The 20,222-nt window shown below is 52.4% G+C and overlaps 2 protein-coding genes and 1 long non-coding RNA gene across 6 annotated transcripts in view; 1 reads left to right on the top strand and 2 right to left on the bottom strand.

The window, feature by feature from the left end:
• The window catches only part of BOP1 (BOP1 ribosomal biogenesis factor), a 69,802-nt gene extending 59,520 nt beyond the window's left edge, over positions 1-10,282 (bottom strand). The window contains exons 1-2 of the mRNA XM_056333117.1: positions 10,124-10,282; positions 9,434-9,592 (exon numbers count right to left, since the gene is read on the bottom strand). Of these exons, the coding sequence (XP_056189092.1) occupies positions 9,434-9,592; positions 10,124-10,132 (168 nt within the window). The 5' untranslated portion in view covers positions 10,133-10,282. The remainder of the gene's footprint in view (positions 1-9,433; positions 9,593-10,123) is intronic.
• A 332-nt stretch (positions 10,283-10,614) lies between these two features.
• HSF1 (heat shock transcription factor 1) overlaps positions 10,615-20,222 on the top strand; it is a 72,420-nt gene continuing 62,812 nt past the window's right edge. For 2 of the 4 annotated variants that reach the window (XM_056331100.1, XM_056331097.1), the window contains exon 1: positions 10,616-10,994. In XM_056331100.1, the coding sequence (XP_056187075.1) occupies positions 10,869-10,994 (126 nt within the window). In that variant the 5' untranslated portion in view covers positions 10,616-10,868. Of the gene's footprint in view, positions 10,995-20,222 lie in introns of all 4 variants that reach the window. The other 2 variants (XM_056331098.1, XM_056331099.1) reach the window with 2 other exon arrangements.
• On the bottom strand, positions 13,398-17,021 carry LOC130145777 (uncharacterized). Its single transcript, XR_008820680.1, has 2 exons — positions 14,351-17,021; positions 13,398-14,192 (listed from the first exon to the last, which is right to left on the bottom strand). It is a non-coding gene; the product is annotated as an uncharacterized LOC130145777 (long non-coding RNA).

Raw genomic sequence — 20,222 nt, 5'->3', positions numbered from 1 at the left:
CGGTCTCTTCACCCAGATAACAAATGACAGGACAGGAGGGAACGGCCTCAGGCTGCGCCAGGGGAGGTTTAGATTGGGTACTGGGAAAAGTTCCTTCACCGAAAGGGTCGTCCAGCACTGGAACAGGCTGCCCAGGGAGGTGGTGGAGCCACCATCCCTGGGGGGTGTTTAAAAGACATGCAGAAGTGATGCCCGGGGACATGGTTTAGTGGTGGGCTTGGCAGTGCCAGGTTAACAGTCGGACTCGATGGTGTTAAGGTCTTTTCCAAGCTAAACAATTCTATAAGATGGTTCTTGGGCCTAATGTTGTCAGTTGCTCTGCCCACCCTGTGAGGCAAACCAACTGCAAACAAGTTTTACACACAGGAAAATGACATGTAAAGGAGCAGCAGCAATCCAGCTTGCAGCAGGACTACAAAGAGGTTACCCAAATTCACAGCCACGTGAGCTACAGTGTACTTGTGGGAGCTGCTCCCTAGGACCTGTCCTCCTCCACCTCCCCTCAACACAGGTAAACACCAACCCGCAGCACCTCCAGCTGTTCCAGTGCCTCTACACCAACCGCTGCTGATTTAGGGATCAACAACACGCTAAGCTTGTGGAGAAAGCTAAGGTGAAGCCACATAATTCCTTCTGGTGAGTGGGGCCTCGGGTCCCGACAAGCCAGTCAGACTGGCTAAGCCTAGTGGCAGTTTAAGCACTTAAAATGCATGTTTACCTCATTAGCAGCTGTTGCGTTTGAAGAGGTTTCTGCTCTCAGGCAGCCTCTTGCAAGCAAGAAGATGCAAGACGGCATCTCAAGCAATCACAGCCTGCTGCTAAGTGAACACACATGCACGCCTCAAGCTCGAGCTTAGATGTAAGAAGATCCAAATCGACGCCTTCCAGACTGGAGAAGTAAAGTGGCTTCTACCAGGGCCAGCACAAACCACCTGGCTCAACCAGCCTCGCAGAACCAGGACTATGCAAAACGGAGCCTGTGCAAGCAGCTATCCAAACGGCAGCCTCTGGAACACACCTGCGGCTGGGAGCCCAGGAGGAACTCGCGGGGATCCTCCCCGTAGGACAAACCAAGTGACATCAGGCCAACACTGACAGCAGGCCCCCCTTGCAGTCGGAGACAAAGTAAGCTTTCCACGTCCTGGTGCCCTCGGCAGAGTGGATGTTGCCTCGCTTCTACCAGGTCAAGCCTCATTTCATTAACCACTGTAAAACGAGGGAACAACCTCGGAGGCCATGTCACGTGCAGCGCTTTGAAGAAGTCAGCTGCTGCTAACTCTTTTATTACCTGGCTCTACACATCACTGTCTGCTAGTACCGATGTGTTGATCGGGCAGCCTGTTGTATCTCTGTAAGATGCATGGCTGCGAGAGTTGAAGTCCTGAGGGTGGGGAGAGGTTACTCACACTAAGACCGTCAGTGCAAGTAACGAGCCCGAAATTTTTCACCCCGTGGGCAAACATCAATTTGTTCCACTTCATGGGGCTGACAGAACTGCTAACAGCACAGAAAGACGAAGCCTGACATGGGAAGAGTCTCGCTCACATGCCAGACTCAAGAACTAACACATCTCAGGACAGAGACAGCTTGCCAGAGTGCCAGGCAGATTCAGCAGGTTTGCCGTTTATCACCTCAGCTTTCCTCTGCACAGCTTCTGTCCGGGGGGCATAGCGCTGTCTGTGTGAAAGCTGGCTTGTCACCCCTGGGAGCATGAAGCCCTGCTGAAGCTCACAGCTGAGCACAGCCCTCTGCACCCCGGTAATACCGGCACAGGCTGGTGCAGGGGTCAGCACAGCAGACTGGGGATGCCAAGATCTGCCGCTCTTTCCTGGTATGGTGCCTTAGCAAGGCACTGCAGACACGTCAGGCCGTGCTTCCCTGCTGCTAGCATGAACATGGGCTTGCTTCCTTCCTTCCATGACTACTAGAAACACATCCCTGGGGCCAACAGGCAAGAAGGCTCTGCACAAAAGAATTTGTCAGCTGCTTTTCTATTGCAGACTGCTGTGGCAAACAGGAGTACAAATTAATCCGGAGGAGAGGAGAAAAAGCGATGCAGGGCTAGAGAGAACTGAACCAAGGGGCTCCTCTGTCCAGTCCCCGCACACACGCTTACTGATGAGACTCCATCAGCCCCAGACGTCTGTGTCCTGCTGCTGTGGCTGTGTGGTGCTGAGCTGGAGGCAGCATGGGGCCACCGAGAAGGAGGAGAATGAGCACAGGCTTACTGATGGGTGCTGATGGAGAAGCAGAGAGGAGCTGGATGTGGTACTGCAGCCCAGAGCCCTGTGAGGATGCTCTGAGCTGTGCAGCGGAGCGGATGAGAGCAAGACAAGGTCTCCGGGTGCAGTCGCTGCAAGAGGAGAAGAGTTAAGAGGCTCTGGCTGCACCAGCAGTGCCTCCCCTACACCCAGCACAGGACAGATCTGCTTCAGGCGCTCAGTGCCACAGCAAGGACTCTCCGACAGAGCAGCACTGAAGGGGCTTCCTGGATTATAAAAGCAGCAAATAAACATTTCAGCCTGGCCTTCAACCACAGGCCACCGGGCTTTTCCCCAGGGGCTCTGAGAGCAGTCGGACGGCTCAGCTCAGCACTGGGGCTGCCAAGGAAGAAAGCACAGCTTGTCAGAACGCTGGAAGTCATTAAGAGGAAATCTAATCCGACAAGGACAGCCTAATATTTACAGAGCCCTGCGAGCTAGAGAGGCACTAAGAACGGGGCTTTGCAATCTGCTGACAGGCAGGTGGTGGAAGCAGTGGCCTTTCTCACTCCTGGATCCCAAAGGGAGCTGGGACAGCACAACTCAGTTCAGCACCTTGTTGCTCAGACCAGATTAACACTTCTCCACAGGCTGAGGCGCCAGCACTGGCTCACAGTTCAGTACATCTCTCTTCTGTCCTCAGGAGAGCCTGCTTTTACTCCTCTGTGGGCTTTTTAAGCCCCGAAGACAAGAATTCTTACATTCCAGCTTCCCCAAAGCATCTTTTTGGGGAGAGCTGCAGAAAACCACCAGGATCGTGAGAAGGTGTGCAGCTCTGGAGAGGCACTTTATCATCCCACCACCATCTACACTCAAATTCTGCAAACAGAGCAACACATCCTAAACTGTTGCGCGTTTTGCTGTCTCAGGAGCTGTCAGTCTTCCCATCGCTTCTCCAGGCTGGTCAAACACAACCATCACAAACTGGAATACCTCACGTGATAAAAATACAAACTTCCAGCAAGAGCATTTCAAACACTGAAATGTTCAGAGAGCAGCAACACCCCCCTCTGCGTCTAAAGCATTTCTCCCTTGCCAGAGCCACTGATTCCACAGATGGAGCAGGAAAGACAAAGACCAGAGCAGCCAAAGAGCATCGGCTTGGCTTCAGCACCCTCCAAACCATCGACTTCCACCAGGAGAATACCACAGGTTTTATGGAAGCAGCGAGAGGCCACAATTAAAGGAGTCAGTTGGCAGAACAATGCCACAACCCATCGCTGTGAGGTGCGACACGAGCAGTGTCCTCTCTGTCCGTGGGTCAGAGCTCCCACCTCTTCCTGGAGCCCCAGACAGGCCTCTCTGGGAGGACCATGACGCTGAGTCTACAGAAAAGCTCTGGCAACCTGAGCAAGCAAGGCTCCTTGCTGTCTGGTCTCTCAGCAGGAAGCCTCAGTGTAATCAGAGAACATCTGTAAGCTTCCCTTCTCCATCCACACACCATCCTTCTCCATGAGCTCCCTGATGCTCTCCGCATTTCTCTGGCAGAGCAGGAGACCCTCCTGTTGATTATGAAGTGCCGTATGCATTCAGCCGACGCATGTAGCTCTCCCCGCGCATAGTCCAGAAGCCTCTGGAAGCAGCAGCTTGGGAGTCCTCCCCGAACTCGGTTAACTTGCTGAACAGCCAGGAGATACTGAAAGCAAGAGACCCAGGACAGGCACAAGACCCTCCAAAAGCCCTCCGGAGCCTGGCTCGAGTGATGTGCACAGCGACAGGCCGTTACCAGAGAACAAAGTCGTCTTTAACAGCGAGGCTGAAAATCCGATGTGGGGGAGCAGGAGGCTTCTCTGGCACCAGCTAAGGTGTCCACACTGCCAGCAAGGCACAAGTGACATTGGAACAAACTGGCATCAGCTGGGAGGTCTAAAGGCAGGTTCAGAGTGAATTTTCACGAGGCAGAACAAGGCCTGGTTTTGAAAAACGGGGACAGCAAGAACGAGCGTGCTCAGCAAAACATGCAAGAGGGCTGTAAAAATCAGGCCTGAGTGCCTAAGAGGGGGTAAGCTGATCTACCACCTCTGGTGCTGAAAAGTAGTCTTTACCTCCCACCCTCCTCTCGAGGCTCCCCGTGTGCCGGCTCGGCTCATGACACACTCCCTGGGGAGCCCGTTCAACCTGCTCACCTTGTGTTCCTTGTGGAAAGGAAACTACCTCAGCAGGAGGAAAGAGAGCTCCCGGTCACGCCGGTGAGGTGACCTGGCTCAAGGCAGCATCTCCTGAGACGCAGCAGAACCAAAAGAGAGAGGGCAAGGCTGGAGATGGGAAACATCTCCACTCTGGCAGCCTTCGGAGAAGCTGCTGACTGCAAAGTTCGTTAGTCTGCTGTGAAAACACTGCTTCAGAGAAGCTGCCAGGGAGGGTCCGCGCTCTGTATTTGCACTTTATTACCTAACTGCAAGGAGCAGGAAGAACTGGGGGCTCTCACCACCACACTTAATAACGACAGCTCTGCATTACAGCTGACGGCTGCTTTTGGCACTTACACATCATGTCCCCGACAGTGCTACACTGTGTTGGAAATGAATGCCGTATAATTTGCAACATATTTTAAGCTTAGGGCTAAAAATCCATTACATTTCAGAGAACAAGTTAAACGAAAGCAGAAGAGACCGGCCTCCAGAGATGCCTGCTCTTCAGAGATACCTGTTCACAGGCAGAGCACAAACCATCATTCAGCAACACCCCCAGGAGTGCCAAAGTCCCCACACCAACCCACCAAACAAAAAGAAAACATCTAAGAACTGGCTATAACCCTTCAGGCAAGCATTAAAATCCCCCCCCAAAGGAGCAGGGATGAGCTCCCTTCTGAAAAGGCTGCTGCCAGAAGTACAAATCAAACCATTTCCCCTCTCACAGGGATTAAACTCCCACAAGGTCTCTCCAGGGTAATTTAGGAGCACAGCCCAGGGTAGCAGCATCCTGTCTTCCTTTACAGGGAACACAGCTTGGAGGAGATCCTAACAAGCAGCCAAAGCCACGGATTAACATCAAGGACACTCAGAGCCTGTGTTTATTTTTGGAGTCCTTTTCTTCTCTTTCTCATGTTCCTGTAACTAAGAACCCAACAATTCTACCCTGCCAGAATAAAAACTTCTTTGGTGGCGTCTGAAGACTGCATAGGGTTTGTACATCACTTCAGCTAAGCCACTCCTACAGAGCACAGCAAACTAAACAAAATTTAAAAATAAATAAAGTGGGTGCTTAGGGCAGCAGGGGAGGCAATGGGTGCACGGGCCAGGTCAAGGGCATGGACCAAAGAGCCAGCGCAAGCTAATACCACAAATACCAGTGAGAGTGAGAGCAAGGTCTCGTGAGCAGATCCTCCTGCTGCCCCACTGCTCCCATGGCAGAGAAGACTGCACTGTGGCAACTCACAACCTGCAGCGGGTCTCAGTTTCTTACCCGTCATGCTAACGGCAGATCCAACACTTGACAAGCACTTAGCTGCAGTCATAGATACCCCCAGTCAATCCTCTTATCTTATAAAGATAGTAAAAAATAATTCCCCAAGCAGGTTTTGCCATCACAACCAACCCAAGAAAAATTTCAGCTTTCCTTTTAATAATGTTTTCACAACTAATTCCTAGTAAATTAAGCAGAATTGCCTACTGGAGAGCTGATCTATAGCAAGCAAAGATTTTAAGAGTCTGCAATTAAGAGACCAGAATTTGGGAAATATCATTCAAAATTAAACACATCCACCCAAGGCAAATAAACAGTTCTTCAATGCTAGCAAGTAAAATATTTTCTAATGAGAAGCTATTTCTCTTCATTCTTGTCCCAAAGCTCTAAATCCATTTTTAAGTATGAACATATTATATGAATAGGACATTCTTGATGGCACTGAACAGCTGAGGTTAAGGGGCCAAAAACTGCAGAACGGGACTGAAGGCTGTAAGTCTTTTCACACACAGCTGGAACTAGAGCGATGAATCGGAAAACATTAAAGCTGCCCACAGGGTACGACCGCTTTGCGGCTGCCCCTCCAGAGGCATCGCGAGCCTGTGGCCCCAGAGCTGCCCCAAATGCTCCCAGCCCCTCCGGCTCCCAAGACAACCTTACAGTTTCGGTGCTCTCACACCAACGGTTTGCTCTGTACCTTCTGCTCCTTCCCCCACAACAAGTTATTTGCTCTCTGCAATGACAAACACAATGTCCGGAGTAATCGAGACGTCGTGGCAATCTGGTGAAGCTCCCACTGACTGCAAAAGGGGAACGTAACCCCAGTTTTCAGAAAGGGAAATAAGGAAGACCTGGGGAACTACGGTTGGTCAGTCTCACCTCCGTGCCTGGCAAGATCACAGAGCAGATCCTCCTGGAAGCTGTCATAAGGCACACGGAAAATAAGGAGGTCATTGGCTTCACTAAGGGCAAGTTGTGCCTGACAAATCTGGTGGCCTTCTATGCTGGGGCTACAGTGTTGGTGGACGAGGGAAAGGCAACTGATGTCATCTACCTGGAGCTCTGCAAAGCATCTGACACTGTCCCGCATGACATCTTTGCCTCTAAACTGGTGAATGTGGACTTGACAGATGGACTGCTCGGTGGACAAGGAATCGGCTGGGTGGCTGCACTCAGAGTTGCGGTCAATGGCTCAATGTCCAAGCAGAGGCCGGTGACAAGCGCCGCTCCTCAGGGGGCCGTACTGGGACCAGTGCTGTTTAACACCTTTGCTGGCAGCAGCAGGATTGAGCACAGCCCCAACAAGCTTGCCGACGACACCGAGCTGTGTGGTGCGGCTGACGCGCTGGAGAGAAGGGATGCCATTCAGAGGGACCACGACAGCTTGAGAGGTGGGTGCGTGTGAACCTCATGGAGTTCAACAAGGCCAAGGGCAAGGTCCTGCACCTGGGTCGGGGCAACCCCAAGCACAGACACAGGCTGGGCAGAGAATGCATTGGGAGCAGCCCCGAGGAGAAGGACTTGGGGGTGCTGGTGGACAAAAAGCTCAACAGCACCCGGCAACGTGCGCTCGCAGCCCACAAACCCAACCGTGCCCTGGGCTGCACCACCAGCAGCGTGGCCGGCAGGGCAAGGGGGGGGTTCTGCCCCTCTGCTCCGCTCCGGGGAGACCCCACCTGCAGCGCTGTGTCCAGCTCTGGGGCCCCCAGCACAAAAAGGACACGGACCTGTGGGAGCGGGGCCAGAGGAGGCCACGCAGATGCTCAGGGGGCTGGAGCACCTCTCCCGCGGGGACAGGCTGAGAGAGTTGGGGTGGTTCAGCCTGGAGCAGAGAAGGCTCCGGGGAGACCTTAGAGCACCTCCCAGTACCTGAAGGGACCCACAAGAAAGCTGGGGAGGGGCTTTGTACAAGGGCCTGTAGCAATTGGATGGGGGGAACGGCTTTAAGCTGGAAGAGGGGAGATTTAGGTCAGATATCAGGAAGAAATTTGTTACTGTGAGGGTGGCGAGGTGCTGGTACAAGCTGCCCAGAGCAGCTGTGGGTGCCCCATCCCTGGGAGCTCAAGGCCAGGCTGGACGGGGCTGGGAGCAACCTGGTCTGCTGGGAGGTGTCCCTGCTCGTGGCCAGGGGTGGGACTGAGGGGTCTTTAAGGTCCCTTCCAACCCAAAGTGTTCTGCAATTCCTGGCCCAGTCCAATGTGTTTGATGCCTTTTCCCTATGCGAAACCCCTTCAGGGCCCTTCCCCGACAAGAGGGACTCCAGTCAAGGTCTCTGCCCTGTTTCTGATGTTCCCGCTCAGGACAGCTGCAGCCTGTCGGGTAACTCTCTCCACATGCAGCCCAGCAGCACACAGGGCTCCTGCCTGGCAGGATCAGCACTAGCTCCTGTCCTCCTGCCGAGGTGCCATTGTCTTTGCACAGCAAAGACCCCAAAGGCCGAAGACCAAGCAAGAAAGGAAATCAGGAATCTGACTTCATCGAGATCCTACTAAAAAACCCAACAGGCTATCGCTGCCCAAAGCAGTGGCGAGGCCAAAAGAGGGACATATCGCGCAGCAATGGAAAGAGGGTTCAGGATCCATCCCCCCCATAGACCTCTTCAGCTGCTGCTGTAACCGCTGTGGCTCTTCTTTAGGTGCACAACATGCCAGCACGGCGCAGAGCATCATGTCCAGCTTGACCCAGGTTGCAACGAGACAATGATGGATCCTGATATCTCCAGATACTTTTTACAGACCTGTAGCATTGCAGACACCTGGATACTGAGTAAAAGGCTGAAGAATCAGGTGTGGCGGGTGCAGAACCAGCCCCAGCTCTGAGAGTGTTGGACGCACGATGCACTAGCAGTCAGTCCTGGCTTAAGCAAGTGTCCTTCTGCTTACACAGCCGTGTGGCAAAAGAGAGTGGAGAGACAATGCCAAGGAAAACCTACGCTACCAGCCAAACCACCTGCGTGGTGCAGGGGACTGATTGTTCCAAAAAGCAAAGCACAACAACAAAAAAAAGCCCACTTCTGCAGAGCGATTTCTGGGCTGGATCGGCCACTGGGCCTGGCGCATGCCGTGGATTTGTAAGTAGCTGTCGAAGCATGACAATGGCATCCAGGTGGGAACAAGCGGCTGTGGATGGAGACAACCCAAGCAGGACAGCTGCCAAACTGCAACCCCCGCAGCCCGAGGCAGTCTGGTGCAACTGCTGAGCAGGTTTCTAAAGGAACTTTCTACTGAATTTCTACTCCAGACCTCGGTAAATCTTCTAGACATCATTCAAAAAAAATACACAGACCCAGACAGCCAGGGTAACGACAAGGTAACTTTTGTTAATGAGTGAAGAAGGCTGGTGTACCCAGCATCTGCACGTTACTATCTCAAGATAAATTTGAGTAAATAAAGATTAATTTTTCCACCAACCTCTGCTACGGTTTGCGCACGCAAGTTTGGTTTTGCTTTCTCTCCACAACGTAGAAATGGGGAGTACCAACACAGGGGCACCAACACAGGGCCCAGGACCTTCCTCACACCCCCTCCGCCTCCTCCAGACACAAATGGGGGCTGGGTCAGGGGAGAAAACCACACTTCACCGGCACGGATTTGCCTCTACGTGCCTTTATCTGTGAGGTAGGACCAGACCCTGGCAGCTCCCCCGAGGCCCCAAGCAGGTGGGGAGGTGCCGGGCCTCACCCCCCACCCACTGAAACGGCGTTTCTCGGTGGTCGGAGAGACCTTCCAGGCCGTGTCTGGGGGCTGGAAAGGCCGCTCAGCTCTTACGTGTGTCCGGGGGGGCGAGCTGCCACCGGGGCCTTCCTCCTCCTCCACCTCCTCCTCCTCCTCCTCCTCCAAGGTGCTGTCGCTGCCCGAGTCCTCCAGCCCCGAGTAGACACTCTCCTCGCTGTCCGTCAGCTCCTCGCTCTCCCCGGCAGGACACGGCTGGAAGGGAACGGGCCAGGGGAGCGCGTTAGCGGCCCTCGCCTCACGGAGGGGCCGCACGGCCCGGCCCGGCCCCCCTGCAATGCCAGGGAACCCGGGACCGGACCGGGCCCCCTCGGGACGAGGCCAGGCCCCACTAGGCACCACCGGGACCGGGCTGGGACCCCCAGAACAAGGCAGGGACCGGGCCGGGCTCCCCTCCCCGCAGTGCCAGGGATCCCCCCGGGACCGGGTTGGTCCCCCCCCCAGGACAAGACCGGGCCCCACTAGGCGCCACCGGGACCGGGCTGGGACCCCCAGAACAAGGCAGGGACCGGGCCGGGCTCCCCTCCCCGCAGTGCCAGGGATCCCCCCGGGACCGGGTTGGTCCCCCCCCCAGGACAAGACCGGGCCCCACTAGGCGCCACCGGGACCGGGCCGGGACCCCCGGAAGAAGGCCGGGACCGGGCCGGACCCCCCCGCAGTGCCAGGCCCCCCCGGGACCGGGCCGAGCCCCACCGCCCCCGTAACCATGGCAAGGCGCGCCCCGACCTGCTCCATGGCTCCGTCCCGCGACCCCGCGTGCGCCGCCGGCCGCGCCGCGCACCACGTGCGCGCAGGTCAGAGGTCACGGCACCGCCCCCCCTTCCCGCCGCCCCCGTTCCCCGCCCAGACCCAGCAGCGCCCAGGCGGCGGCACCGGGGCAGGGGCCCGCGCTCCCAGTGGCGGCGGGGGGGGGAGGGGGGGTAGGGGGGGGGGGGGGGGGATTTGAGGAGGGGTCAAAGGGGAGAGGTGACTCGGCGCGGCGCGCATGCGCACAGCGGGAGCGGGGCGGCGCACTGCGCTTGCGCGCGGGCCGAGCGGGCAGACGCCGCGGTCGCGCCGGGGGGACGGCGCACGCGCAGGCGGGGAGGCCCGCCGCGGCGGCGGGGGCGCCGGCCGGGGGGGCGCACGCGCGCGGGTTGCCGACAGTGACGTCCCGAGTTGGGGGCGTGTCCCCGGCGCACAGGGGGCGGGGCTACGCATGCGCGCCGCGGCGCCGCGCGCGGGGGCCCGGTCTCGGAGGCGTCCCAAGATGGCGGCGGCCATGCTGGGCCCCGGGGGTTGCAGTGCGCAGGCAGCGGCCCGGCCCCGCGGCGGCGGCCGCCGGCGGCACTGAGCCCCGCGCCGCCCGCCCGCCTCGGTCCGCCGCAAACCCCACCTGGCGGCGGCTTCCCGGGGGCGGGGGGCGCCGGCGCGCCGCGACCTGCCCCGGGGCCTGCAGCCGGGCCCTCAGGGCGCAGCGGCGGCTGCCGCCATGGAGGGGCCTGGCGCGGCGGCGGTAGGCGCCGGCCCCGGCGGCAGTAACGTGCCTGCTTTCCTCACCAAGCTGTGGACCCTGGTGGAGGATCCCGACACCGATTCGCTCATCTGCTGGAGCCCGGTGAGTCCCGGTAGAGGGGACGGCGGCGAGCGAGGCCCCCGGGCCTGGCTCCCGCGGGCTTCGGGCGCGGCCGCGGCCTCCCCCCGCCTCGGAGCGACGTTCCCAGCCGCGGGCCTGCGCCGCGCTCTGTGCTGGTGTGTCACAGCATCGCAGCGGTCCCCGTGACGCTCCGGGCCTCACAGCCGCTCCTGCACGCTCCTAATTAGAGGTGCTGCCTCTTTCCCCTGCGGGTGTCCTGCCCGTGCAGCTCATTACCCCAACTGCAGTACCTCGTGGGGAAATGAGCTATCCCTTGTGCTCAGGGAGGCAAAACACAGCGTCCAGGCGCTCCTCTAACTGTTCCCAGCGTAGGGGATGCTCCGTGGCTTTCAGCCGTGTCATTATTGCAACAGGAGGACAGCCTGTGCTGTTTCTGTCGCAGTTTGTGGTTGCACCAGTCATGCAAGTCCCATTTTTCCATCTTTTTTAGCTGCCTGGGGAAGCTTAAGCTTTGTCTAAAAGATGGTGATATCTGGAGCCAGATGCCACAAGCATTTGTTTTTCGGAGGCAGTTACATCTGTGGTGTTTACTGGAGATTAAAGGGAAGAAGTTTTTTGCTGTTAGGTTCTTAACCTGGCAGCCCAAACAGTTAAGTAGAAATAGGTTCCTGTGAATACCCTGTTACTCTGCTTCCCGTACTGCCATATTGCCTTATTTCAGCCACAGGTCAGATGTTTGCTGCTAAAGGTATTGAGTGAAGAGAAGCACAGTAGTATTGGTAGAAGCAAGGAAGGGCTGCCATAGAGAGGTTTGACTTCAGGTGGGCATGAGGAGCTAAGACAAGTGGAGCTGCCTCTCAGGTTAATAAAACGTGAAAGATAAGGACCAAAATAAAAGCAGAAACGTGCTGGGCATGGTTTTTCGAAACCCGTGGTGGTAGCTGCTCTCCACCAACTCAAACTGTTTGCTTATCTGACTCAATGTGGCAGTAATGAGATGAAAGACCTGTGCTGTCTGTTTGCTGCAGATATTGCATTGCTCTTAACTTTGCAAGTCATCGCCTCTGAACTAACGCCTTGCCCTGTTACTAGAGCAAAGAGAGGTTTAATGCCTTGTGCTTAATGAGTCTGTGTTCAGTTTTGTGTTGCTGAAACATTGTGAGAAGTTGCATTTAGGGGCAGGGGACGAGTGTCCTTACTCCATTCCCCACGCCACTGGGAACTGCAGCGCACAGGAAGGTCACCTGGCTCCAGGGGGTGGGTGTGAGAGACGACGTGGGAACACTGTGAAAACTTTGGGCCTCTGAGTGCAGGCAGGTTTGCTGTTTGGTGTTTTAAGGTAAGCTGTGCCACTGGGGAGGCAGAGTAATACCCACGGGATTGGTATCTACATGCAGTCGGTATGCTTTTGCAAACAGGTGTATATATATATATAATTTGCTTATGTTGACAGGTAAAGAAAGTTGCCTACGTCTTTACATTTCTCCTTGCCCAAAAGATCTTGGCAAGTATCCTGAGTGAGGAAGGGAAGAGGTGCTGGTGTTGGGGCTGGAGTTGCCCTTTGGGAACTTTGGAATTCTTCTTTGGGGTTATTGCTCATCAGGACCATTTTGGTTTGTAGCATGACTATCCCAAGCTTTACTTAGCCCACCCAGGGGGCAAGGGACCTGCAGTTGGTAGGTGAGAGTGAAAAGATGGGAAAGGGAGATTCATACACTGGTTTTGCCTCTGAGCACGTGTGCTGGGTGAGGTACATGTTTGCTGTGGGGTGACAGTGAGCAGTGTGATAGCTTGGACTGAAGTTCTGCCTGAATTAAAACTCTATTCCAAAGCAACTTTGCCAGCCTGATAGATTTTTTTTTTTTTTTAAGCCCTTTATACTCTTGATAGGTGGATGAATCTTCTAGGTCTTGGCAAGAACTATGGAAGCATGGTCTGGATGGATACAACTTAAAATTTACTGTTAAGTCTTAGACTCTGATGATCTGCACTTTGGAAGCAGGGTTCTGCCTGTGTGGAATGGCTGTGTCAGATGCCTGAGCTCCTTGTTATTCCTAGTGTTGAAAGTAAATATGGTGCAAGTCAATGGAATCTGTGAAGTCTTGGGGAAGGATCGGGTCTTCCCCTAAGTAGTTCTCTCACTTTTTGTTGTTGTTGCTGCTGGTGTTGTTAATACAGACTGCGATACAGAAACAAAGTAGGTGATTATCCTCAAGCTTACTTGGGTAATCAGCTTTGTTTTAATTTCCTTTAGTAATAGATGGAAGAAACAAAGCTGTAGGGGTTCCGGAATACGGATCTCTAAGTGGCTGCAGAAAGGAAAGGGATCTTTTATGTGCATCTGAGGAGAAATCAATTCAGTAGAAAGCATAAAAATAAACATAAAGGGGAGGTAAAGAAACACAACAAACTTCCAAAAATATGTGTGTTCTAATTCGAATCCTTTGAAGGTAATATCTTCAAATTTTATTTGTGATTACATGGCACACTTTTTCCCCCCTGAGTTTCTCAACTTTTAAAAGTCTCTTGTCCCTACAGCTAACACCAATGATCTAAACGTCCCTAGGTGTCGTCACTGCAAATCTGAAAGGCAGAGTGGGGTTTGGGCATTTATCATGTCCTCAGCATCAGAGGCTGTGACAGCTGGGTTTCTGCCCTGCCTCATCCATAGATCCCGCCCTGTTTTCTCAAGTGTAAGGTTGCCACTTTGTGTTCAGAGACTCTTGGATTTGCTAATCACAGAGACCGAGAGTATTGTGGGAAAGTACCACAGCATACTTGCACTGTCACCAAAGCCTCTCTTCAGTCTTGGGCAGCCTGCTGAGCTGTATTTTCCAAAGGCATGCAGATAGAAATGCATTTTCCTCATTGTTTCAAATCAGTCAGTACTCTTCGTGTCTAAAGATGTGATGGCACCCAGCGGAATTGCTGGGCAGGAAGTTTAAAAGGCAAATCTCTCGTAATGTCGCTCACAGATTGTGTAATTGCTCCCCACAATGATGGTGCACAGGCCAAAACCGTAGAAGAATTTGAGAAGAGTTCAAGGAGGGTGGATTGTTTTCTTACAAAACACGATGTCTGGATATAATTTCTGCCCTCAAAAGTACCAGTGCTGCTGTTTGCTGGTATAAGTTTGTTAGGGAAGGTTGATGTTGTCTTGCTTAGACTTTTCCCCGAGTGTGTGAGGTGGTAACTTGTCTCTCTGGACCTTGGTCTGACCTGGGACAGAAGGTCATGTTAACTCTGCAGCAGATTTCTCCATTGAAAAAAAACAAATTGCAGTACATTTAGGATATAAATAACATGACTAATTGAAGACTAGTTAATTTGTGACATTATTTGCTACATTTACCTCCCTCTCCAAGGCATGCACTTACCTTGACTAGGAGTTAGGTGCTGCCGAAGAGTGCAGACCATCTTTGCCTCTCTGCTAGGGATCGTTGGGCCTCAGTGAACGGATTCAGCTTTTTGTCCTCTATGGGTTGGGTGTTTCTGGTTGGTTTGCTGTGCCCCACCCCTCACGCCCCACCCCACCCCGGATATTTTTCTGTTGAACTGGTGGCTTTTAGTGACTCATCCTGCTGCCATTACTGCCAGAGGTGATGGGAAAAGCGTACCTGGGGATGGTAGGAAGAGGGGGGACAGCCTTTGATGGTAGCAGCCACCTGTTTAAATTGAGTTAGTTGGAGGGTGGACAGCTTGTGAATCTCTGCCAGGAGATGCTCTGAGGAAGCAGCACTGCATTTGCTCTGGTCTTAAGAGAAGCTTCTTCTTAGTTATCTGGCTGCTGTCATGCATAGACCTCTGTTCTGGCTTGGCAGGCAGCTCTTGGGTCAGTGCTGAACCTTCCCCACCTGCTTCCCTTGTGCTTGCTGTAGCACTTGTCCTCTTCTTGGTGAACAGAGCTAGTGAAAAGCTCAGAGGAGTGCCAGAGCCAGGAGAGCAGGGGAACGAAGCTGTGCCCACTTCAGTGTCAGTACCTTGGCTGCTTCTTTGGCTCATTTATGTGACATCTCACCCTGTCTGCTGGTGATTTGACACCCTCCTCTTCCCTCCTGGCAGCCCCGAGTCTCATCTGGATCCAGTGAGCTGTTGTAGAGGGAGCTGAAGATGTGGTGCTTAGGGACATGGTTTGGGGGGCTTGGCAGTGTTAATGGTTGGACTTGATCTTAAGGGTCTTTTCCAACCCAAATGATTCCATGTTTCTGTTCTAAACTGGCAGAAAATTGGGTTTGCTTTTACTTCCACAGTCTGGTGTGTTCTGGGCTTGGGTGAGCATAAGGCCAGCAAAGGTGGGTCAGGGCCACTCCTCGGCATCACAGGGTGCTAAGATTGGCGTGACTGCAGGTGAAACTGTGGCTGACAGTGGAGGTGTACAGCATAGCCCCAGTCATCTCACAGTGGCTAATTACAGCAGCTCTAGTGGTAGTTTTGGCCCCTCCTAAGCTAAGTCATCTCAGCAAAAAGGCAAGTAGACGGCTGCACAAGAACGAGCAGGGCTAGGGGCCGCCTCGGTGGTGGTGGGTCCATCCATCAGCACAAGCTGCAGCGTGCCATGCTGCTCCCTGGGAGGCTTGGAGATGCAAGAAGCTGGGGGCAAGGTGGGGAGAGGTATGTTTTCTCTCACTCTGCCTGGGTTGTCCTGTCGTTGGACCCTCTGCTGAGCCTGTCATACCTGCTGAAGTGAAAGAGCCGAGCTGGTTCAGAGGGGTCCTGGCTGCTGAAACTGGTACAAGGTACATGAGGGACGGAGCAAGACCTCCCTTTTCTTGCAGTTGTTGCCCGTTTTCTGGCTGGCCCTGCATCCTGTGAAGTTGTGCCTGTGGAGCATCATCTGCTAGAGGGAGGAGGTCCAGGCTTTGCTGTTAACGTTACTCATCTTGAAACAAGCCTCAGATTCAGAGCCATCAGCTCAGTTCTCCTCATTTGGGGAACAGCAACAAAAGAGGTGGTGAGGGAGGGTGTGGGAGAACACACAGAAGCTCCTGACCGGGAGAGTCAGGAGGAAGCCATGCAATTCAATATCCCACTCTTGTCCAAATCTTAAGCCTTAATTTAGAATATACTGAGCTTAGGCTGGCGGAGCCTGGGCATCAGTCCTTGTATCAACAGTCTAAAGCTGTTACAAAACTCCGTGGCAAACCCTGTGTCCCCATTTCTGCAGCAGCAGAAGCCCGAATTCCAGTACCAGAGAGTCCATGTGGCGAGGCACGGGGTGCTCCAGCCAGGCTGTGGTTGTTAGTCCGGATCAGTCCAAGCGTACAAGTGACCCTGGGGCTTGCCCTGATTTAGACCTAGGAAGGTGGCTGGGCTATTTGAGAGGGTGACTCAGACTTTGAAAGCAACCACACGTGGAAGGGTGAGCCCTCCATGGCATGCTGATCTTCAGCAAAGTATGAGTGAGGTGCTGTTTCCATGCAGTCATGTCTCAGTCTGATGGCTCTGTTAATGCTCTTGGACAGTGGAGGGGAGCAGAGCGCATGAAATAACCTCATCAGCAGCTTGTTTTGCCTGTAAACATGCGCACGCTTTCTGCACAGCTTGCCAAATTCAAGGCCGGCTCTCAGGAGGTCAGTGCCGAGGTCCTCGCCTGCGCTAGGAAAATGACTTTGCTGAAACTGTCTGTCACCGGTTTGGTCCTTCAAAAACGCTGGAGACTCCTGGTGGCTTAACTCTTGGTGTGTGGGGGACCCCGCTGTCCTTCCTGCTGTTCTCAAACACCAGTGTCATCTCAAGGCAAGGTGATTGCTTTGGTGAAGTATGGCACAGAAAATCTGAACGCGTAGCTGGAAATGAGGAATGTGCAGAAGAATTACAGTACCGGCATGCTTCTGATCTATGAAGTTCTGATTTATGGTCTGTGGAAGTTAACTGAAAATGGAGGAATCGGAAAGAGGAAGGGTTTATAGCTGCCAAGCAGCAAATAGGGAAAATGTGATGTTTTGTCTTGTATTCAATCCTGTGCACGCATAGATAATAGCAGCTTTCATGGTTTTGCAAGCAGGAGTTGATCCAGTGTAGCATATAGGGTGAGGGTTTATGAAAGGCACTGGGCTTTTAATAAAATAAAATTTAACCATTGTTCAGAGCTTTTGTGTTTGAAATATTTTCAAATTCTGTTTGCAATGGAAATTCAAAATAAAACTTACTCCTCTAAGCATGGTGATCAAAACACTGCATATTTTTCCAGGGCAATGATAGCTGTAGCGTTGGATTTCCAACTGAATTTAAATTCAAGAATGTGTACCTTTTAAAGGTGCGGGTTTTTATCTCATTTAAGCTAAAAGCTGCATTTAGAATCACAAGGTGAAGGTCCAGGGTGTTAGGTAGGAGGTTAAAGTCAGAGCTTCAAGAGGAGCACTTGATGGAAAACCTCTACTTGGAGCCTAAGAGTGCTGGTAGCCAAAAGAGCTGGAACTGCTCTCAGTGCTGCTTGGAAGAGACTTTGAGGTGGTAATCTGCTGACACATTGCAAAACTGGATATTCAGAAACCCTCCTTTGAATGAAACCTTGGCTTTTCAAGGTTTTGATTGTACCTTTTTCCTACATAAATAACTTTGCCAGCTTTTTGCATACAGGTGACATTGCTTGTCTGCTTCCTGAATGGCACAGGAGTGCTTGGACTGCTTCAAGGAGCAGTTTTCCAGTACAGGGATGTTTTTCTGGTGAAGGCTGTGTAGCAGTGGTTCCGTGCTTGTTTACACCAGGCGCTTCGTTTCTTTCCAGTTTCATTTCTTGTGCTCTGGTGGCGGCTGGCAAATCTAACCACGTGCTGCTGCGACGGGATCGCTCGGTTTTGGCCACAGGAATCCTGCCCCATGTTTGAGCTGACTCTGGCTCTTGTCAGAGCCTTTAGTGGACCGCCTTAAGGCACTAATACTTGATTTTCTGTTTTCTGCTGTGTCAGGGTTAAGGCTGCTCATGGAGGTGTTCGGTGGGAGCTGCTGCTGGATGAGGGTGGGTGCAGATGTGGACGATGGGGCCGGGGAGGCAGAGCAGCCCGCTCTCCTGTGCCAGCAGCGAGTCATGCCGTAGTTCCTTGTGCCTCTTGGGAGCAGGAGAGAGATTCAGATCAACTGTATAAACTCGAGCATGGTGTGTTTCATGTGGTGGCCGAAGTTGCTAATCAGAACAATGCAATCAGCGTTTGGGTCAGCTTGATGCAGAGCTTGGAAAAAAACTTTTATCGCGGTAGATGTCAACCATTTTCCCCATTTTTCTGCATTTTGCTCATCAGAGAGGATAAGTGCACGGAAAGCTAAAACGTTAGCTACAGCTGGTGATTAACATGAATTACTTCAGTGGTTGATCTGTTGTGGAACTTAAAAATCCAACTCTGGATCCCACATTAATTATATAAATTCCTAGATAAATAAAATCTACTGCAGGTGCCATTGTGCTATTTGGTATGCCTTCCTCCCCAGTGTTATTGATAACAGGGGCTGAGGACTTTTCTCAGCCTCACTCAATGAAAACTTGTGGTTTGTCCCACAAAGGAGTGATTATTCCTTGCCTTTTTCTAGGTTTAGGGTATTCCTCATGTTTTTCTAGATTTAGGACTCCCTGGTCTCACCCAGGAGGATTTCTGTTCTTGCGATACCACTTCCAGCACAGCGTGCTTTCACTTTCAGTTATAAAGAATGGTGAACAGCCAATTTTAAATCCCTTTGTATACACAGAAGTTCCTTCTTTACTTTTTTTTTTTTTTTCCATTAGCAATGTATTTTTCACGGGCTGTGCTTTCTCTTCATCTTTAATGTTTTGTAAATAAAAGTGCAGATGTCTTTGCTTAGCTCGGAACGCTCATCTACGTGACTCCAGTAACTGCTGCACAGAAAATGTGTTGGCTGTAGGCAGGTAAGAACTAACACAAGATCAGCGAGTGAGGAACCAGCAAAAAAGAAAGCAAATGTGTTGTTTCAAAATACTTTTGTTACATTTCAGGTGAGGTTACTAGCTGGGCTCCCCAGGGTTCATGGGGTCTGTCTGCTGTAGTTGTTCTAATAAAGACTGGCTTCTGATGATGTTGGCTTAACAAAGGCCCAGCTGTGTGAAGTGAAATGAATAAAGTGGGAAGGCTGGTATCGCAGAGCCTTATCTTGCAGGGAGGCTTGAGTCAGTCCTGAAAAAAGACTTGCCTTTAGGAGTGGTGTGGCCCTGTGCATGTGAAGTGCAAGGTCATGCAAGTAAATTATTTTTGCTATCTTCTGGGAATTCATTAGTTATGCCCACAGGTGGTTGTTTCTTTTCCTGCTTCAAAACCAAAACCACACTTTGAAGGTTTTCTTTTTTTATGTTTGTGTGTGTGTGAGCTCCGTTACCTGATCTGATCCACAGTGTGGTCCCCAGAAACCGGCTGGGTTTTGGCAGCACTGCATTTGAGTTGGGAACAAGCAGTAGTGGTGCCTGAATACATTAAGCTGATACTTTGATGTAGTTTAGCAATATGAAACTATGGTCTGAAAGTTTTATTTCCTCAGCCCAGCAAAAAAAATGGCTGGGAAGAGATAAAGCCTAAATGAACGGTATCATGTGGGTGTGAGCTTCCCTTAATGAAAAATTGTAAGTAAAAGATAAGAAGGGGGTTGGGTCTGCGCGCTTGTAGGCCTTGTGGCATCACAAAAGAAGTCTCAAGGTGGGGGGTGGAACTAGATGATCTTTAAGGTCCCTTCCACCCCAAACCATTCTGTGGTTCTATGGAGACTGAATAAATAACATGAATGCAGTTGTGCTGCAATAGCTTGGGGCCAAACCTGGTCACCCTCAAGGTCTCTTCATGTCCCTTACCGTGTGGATAAGCAAGCTGCTGCTCTATTCCCTCCTGCCCTGCTAGCTCTTCTCCTGCAGGATTCCTCACTTGTTTGTGCCTTCCCAGAAAGTCTGCCTGTAGTAGGAGCCAGTGGTGCTCTGCCATGCTTGAGCAGACCGGGGCCAGCAAGCTGAAGAAACAGTGTTATCGTTTAACAAAACAAAACAAAATTATCTTCAATCCATCCATTCAGTCGGCAGTTTGTCTGTAGATGCTAAAAAAGACCTAGTGTTGATCAACAGCTTTGACCTTGGTTCTGCCAGTGCTGTGCATGTGATGGAGGGATTTTTCTGGTGGAGCGTCAGAAAACTTCCGTCCTGCTCTGCTGATGTCTGAACTCTGGGTAAACTGATAAAATTTCACCTTGGCAGTTGTTTGTGTTAAGTCCCCTTGTGTATAAGATTGTCAGCACCTTACAGGTTTGTTTGGATTTTTTTTC

This window comes from Falco biarmicus, chromosome 3 (assembly GCF_023638135.1).
Source record: "Falco biarmicus isolate bFalBia1 chromosome 3, bFalBia1.pri, whole genome shotgun sequence".
Classification (NCBI taxonomy): Eukaryota; Metazoa; Chordata; class Aves; order Falconiformes; family Falconidae; genus Falco; species Falco biarmicus.
The sequence above is the reverse complement of the archived record's forward strand: the minus strand, read 5'-3'. Positions and strand labels throughout refer to the sequence as shown.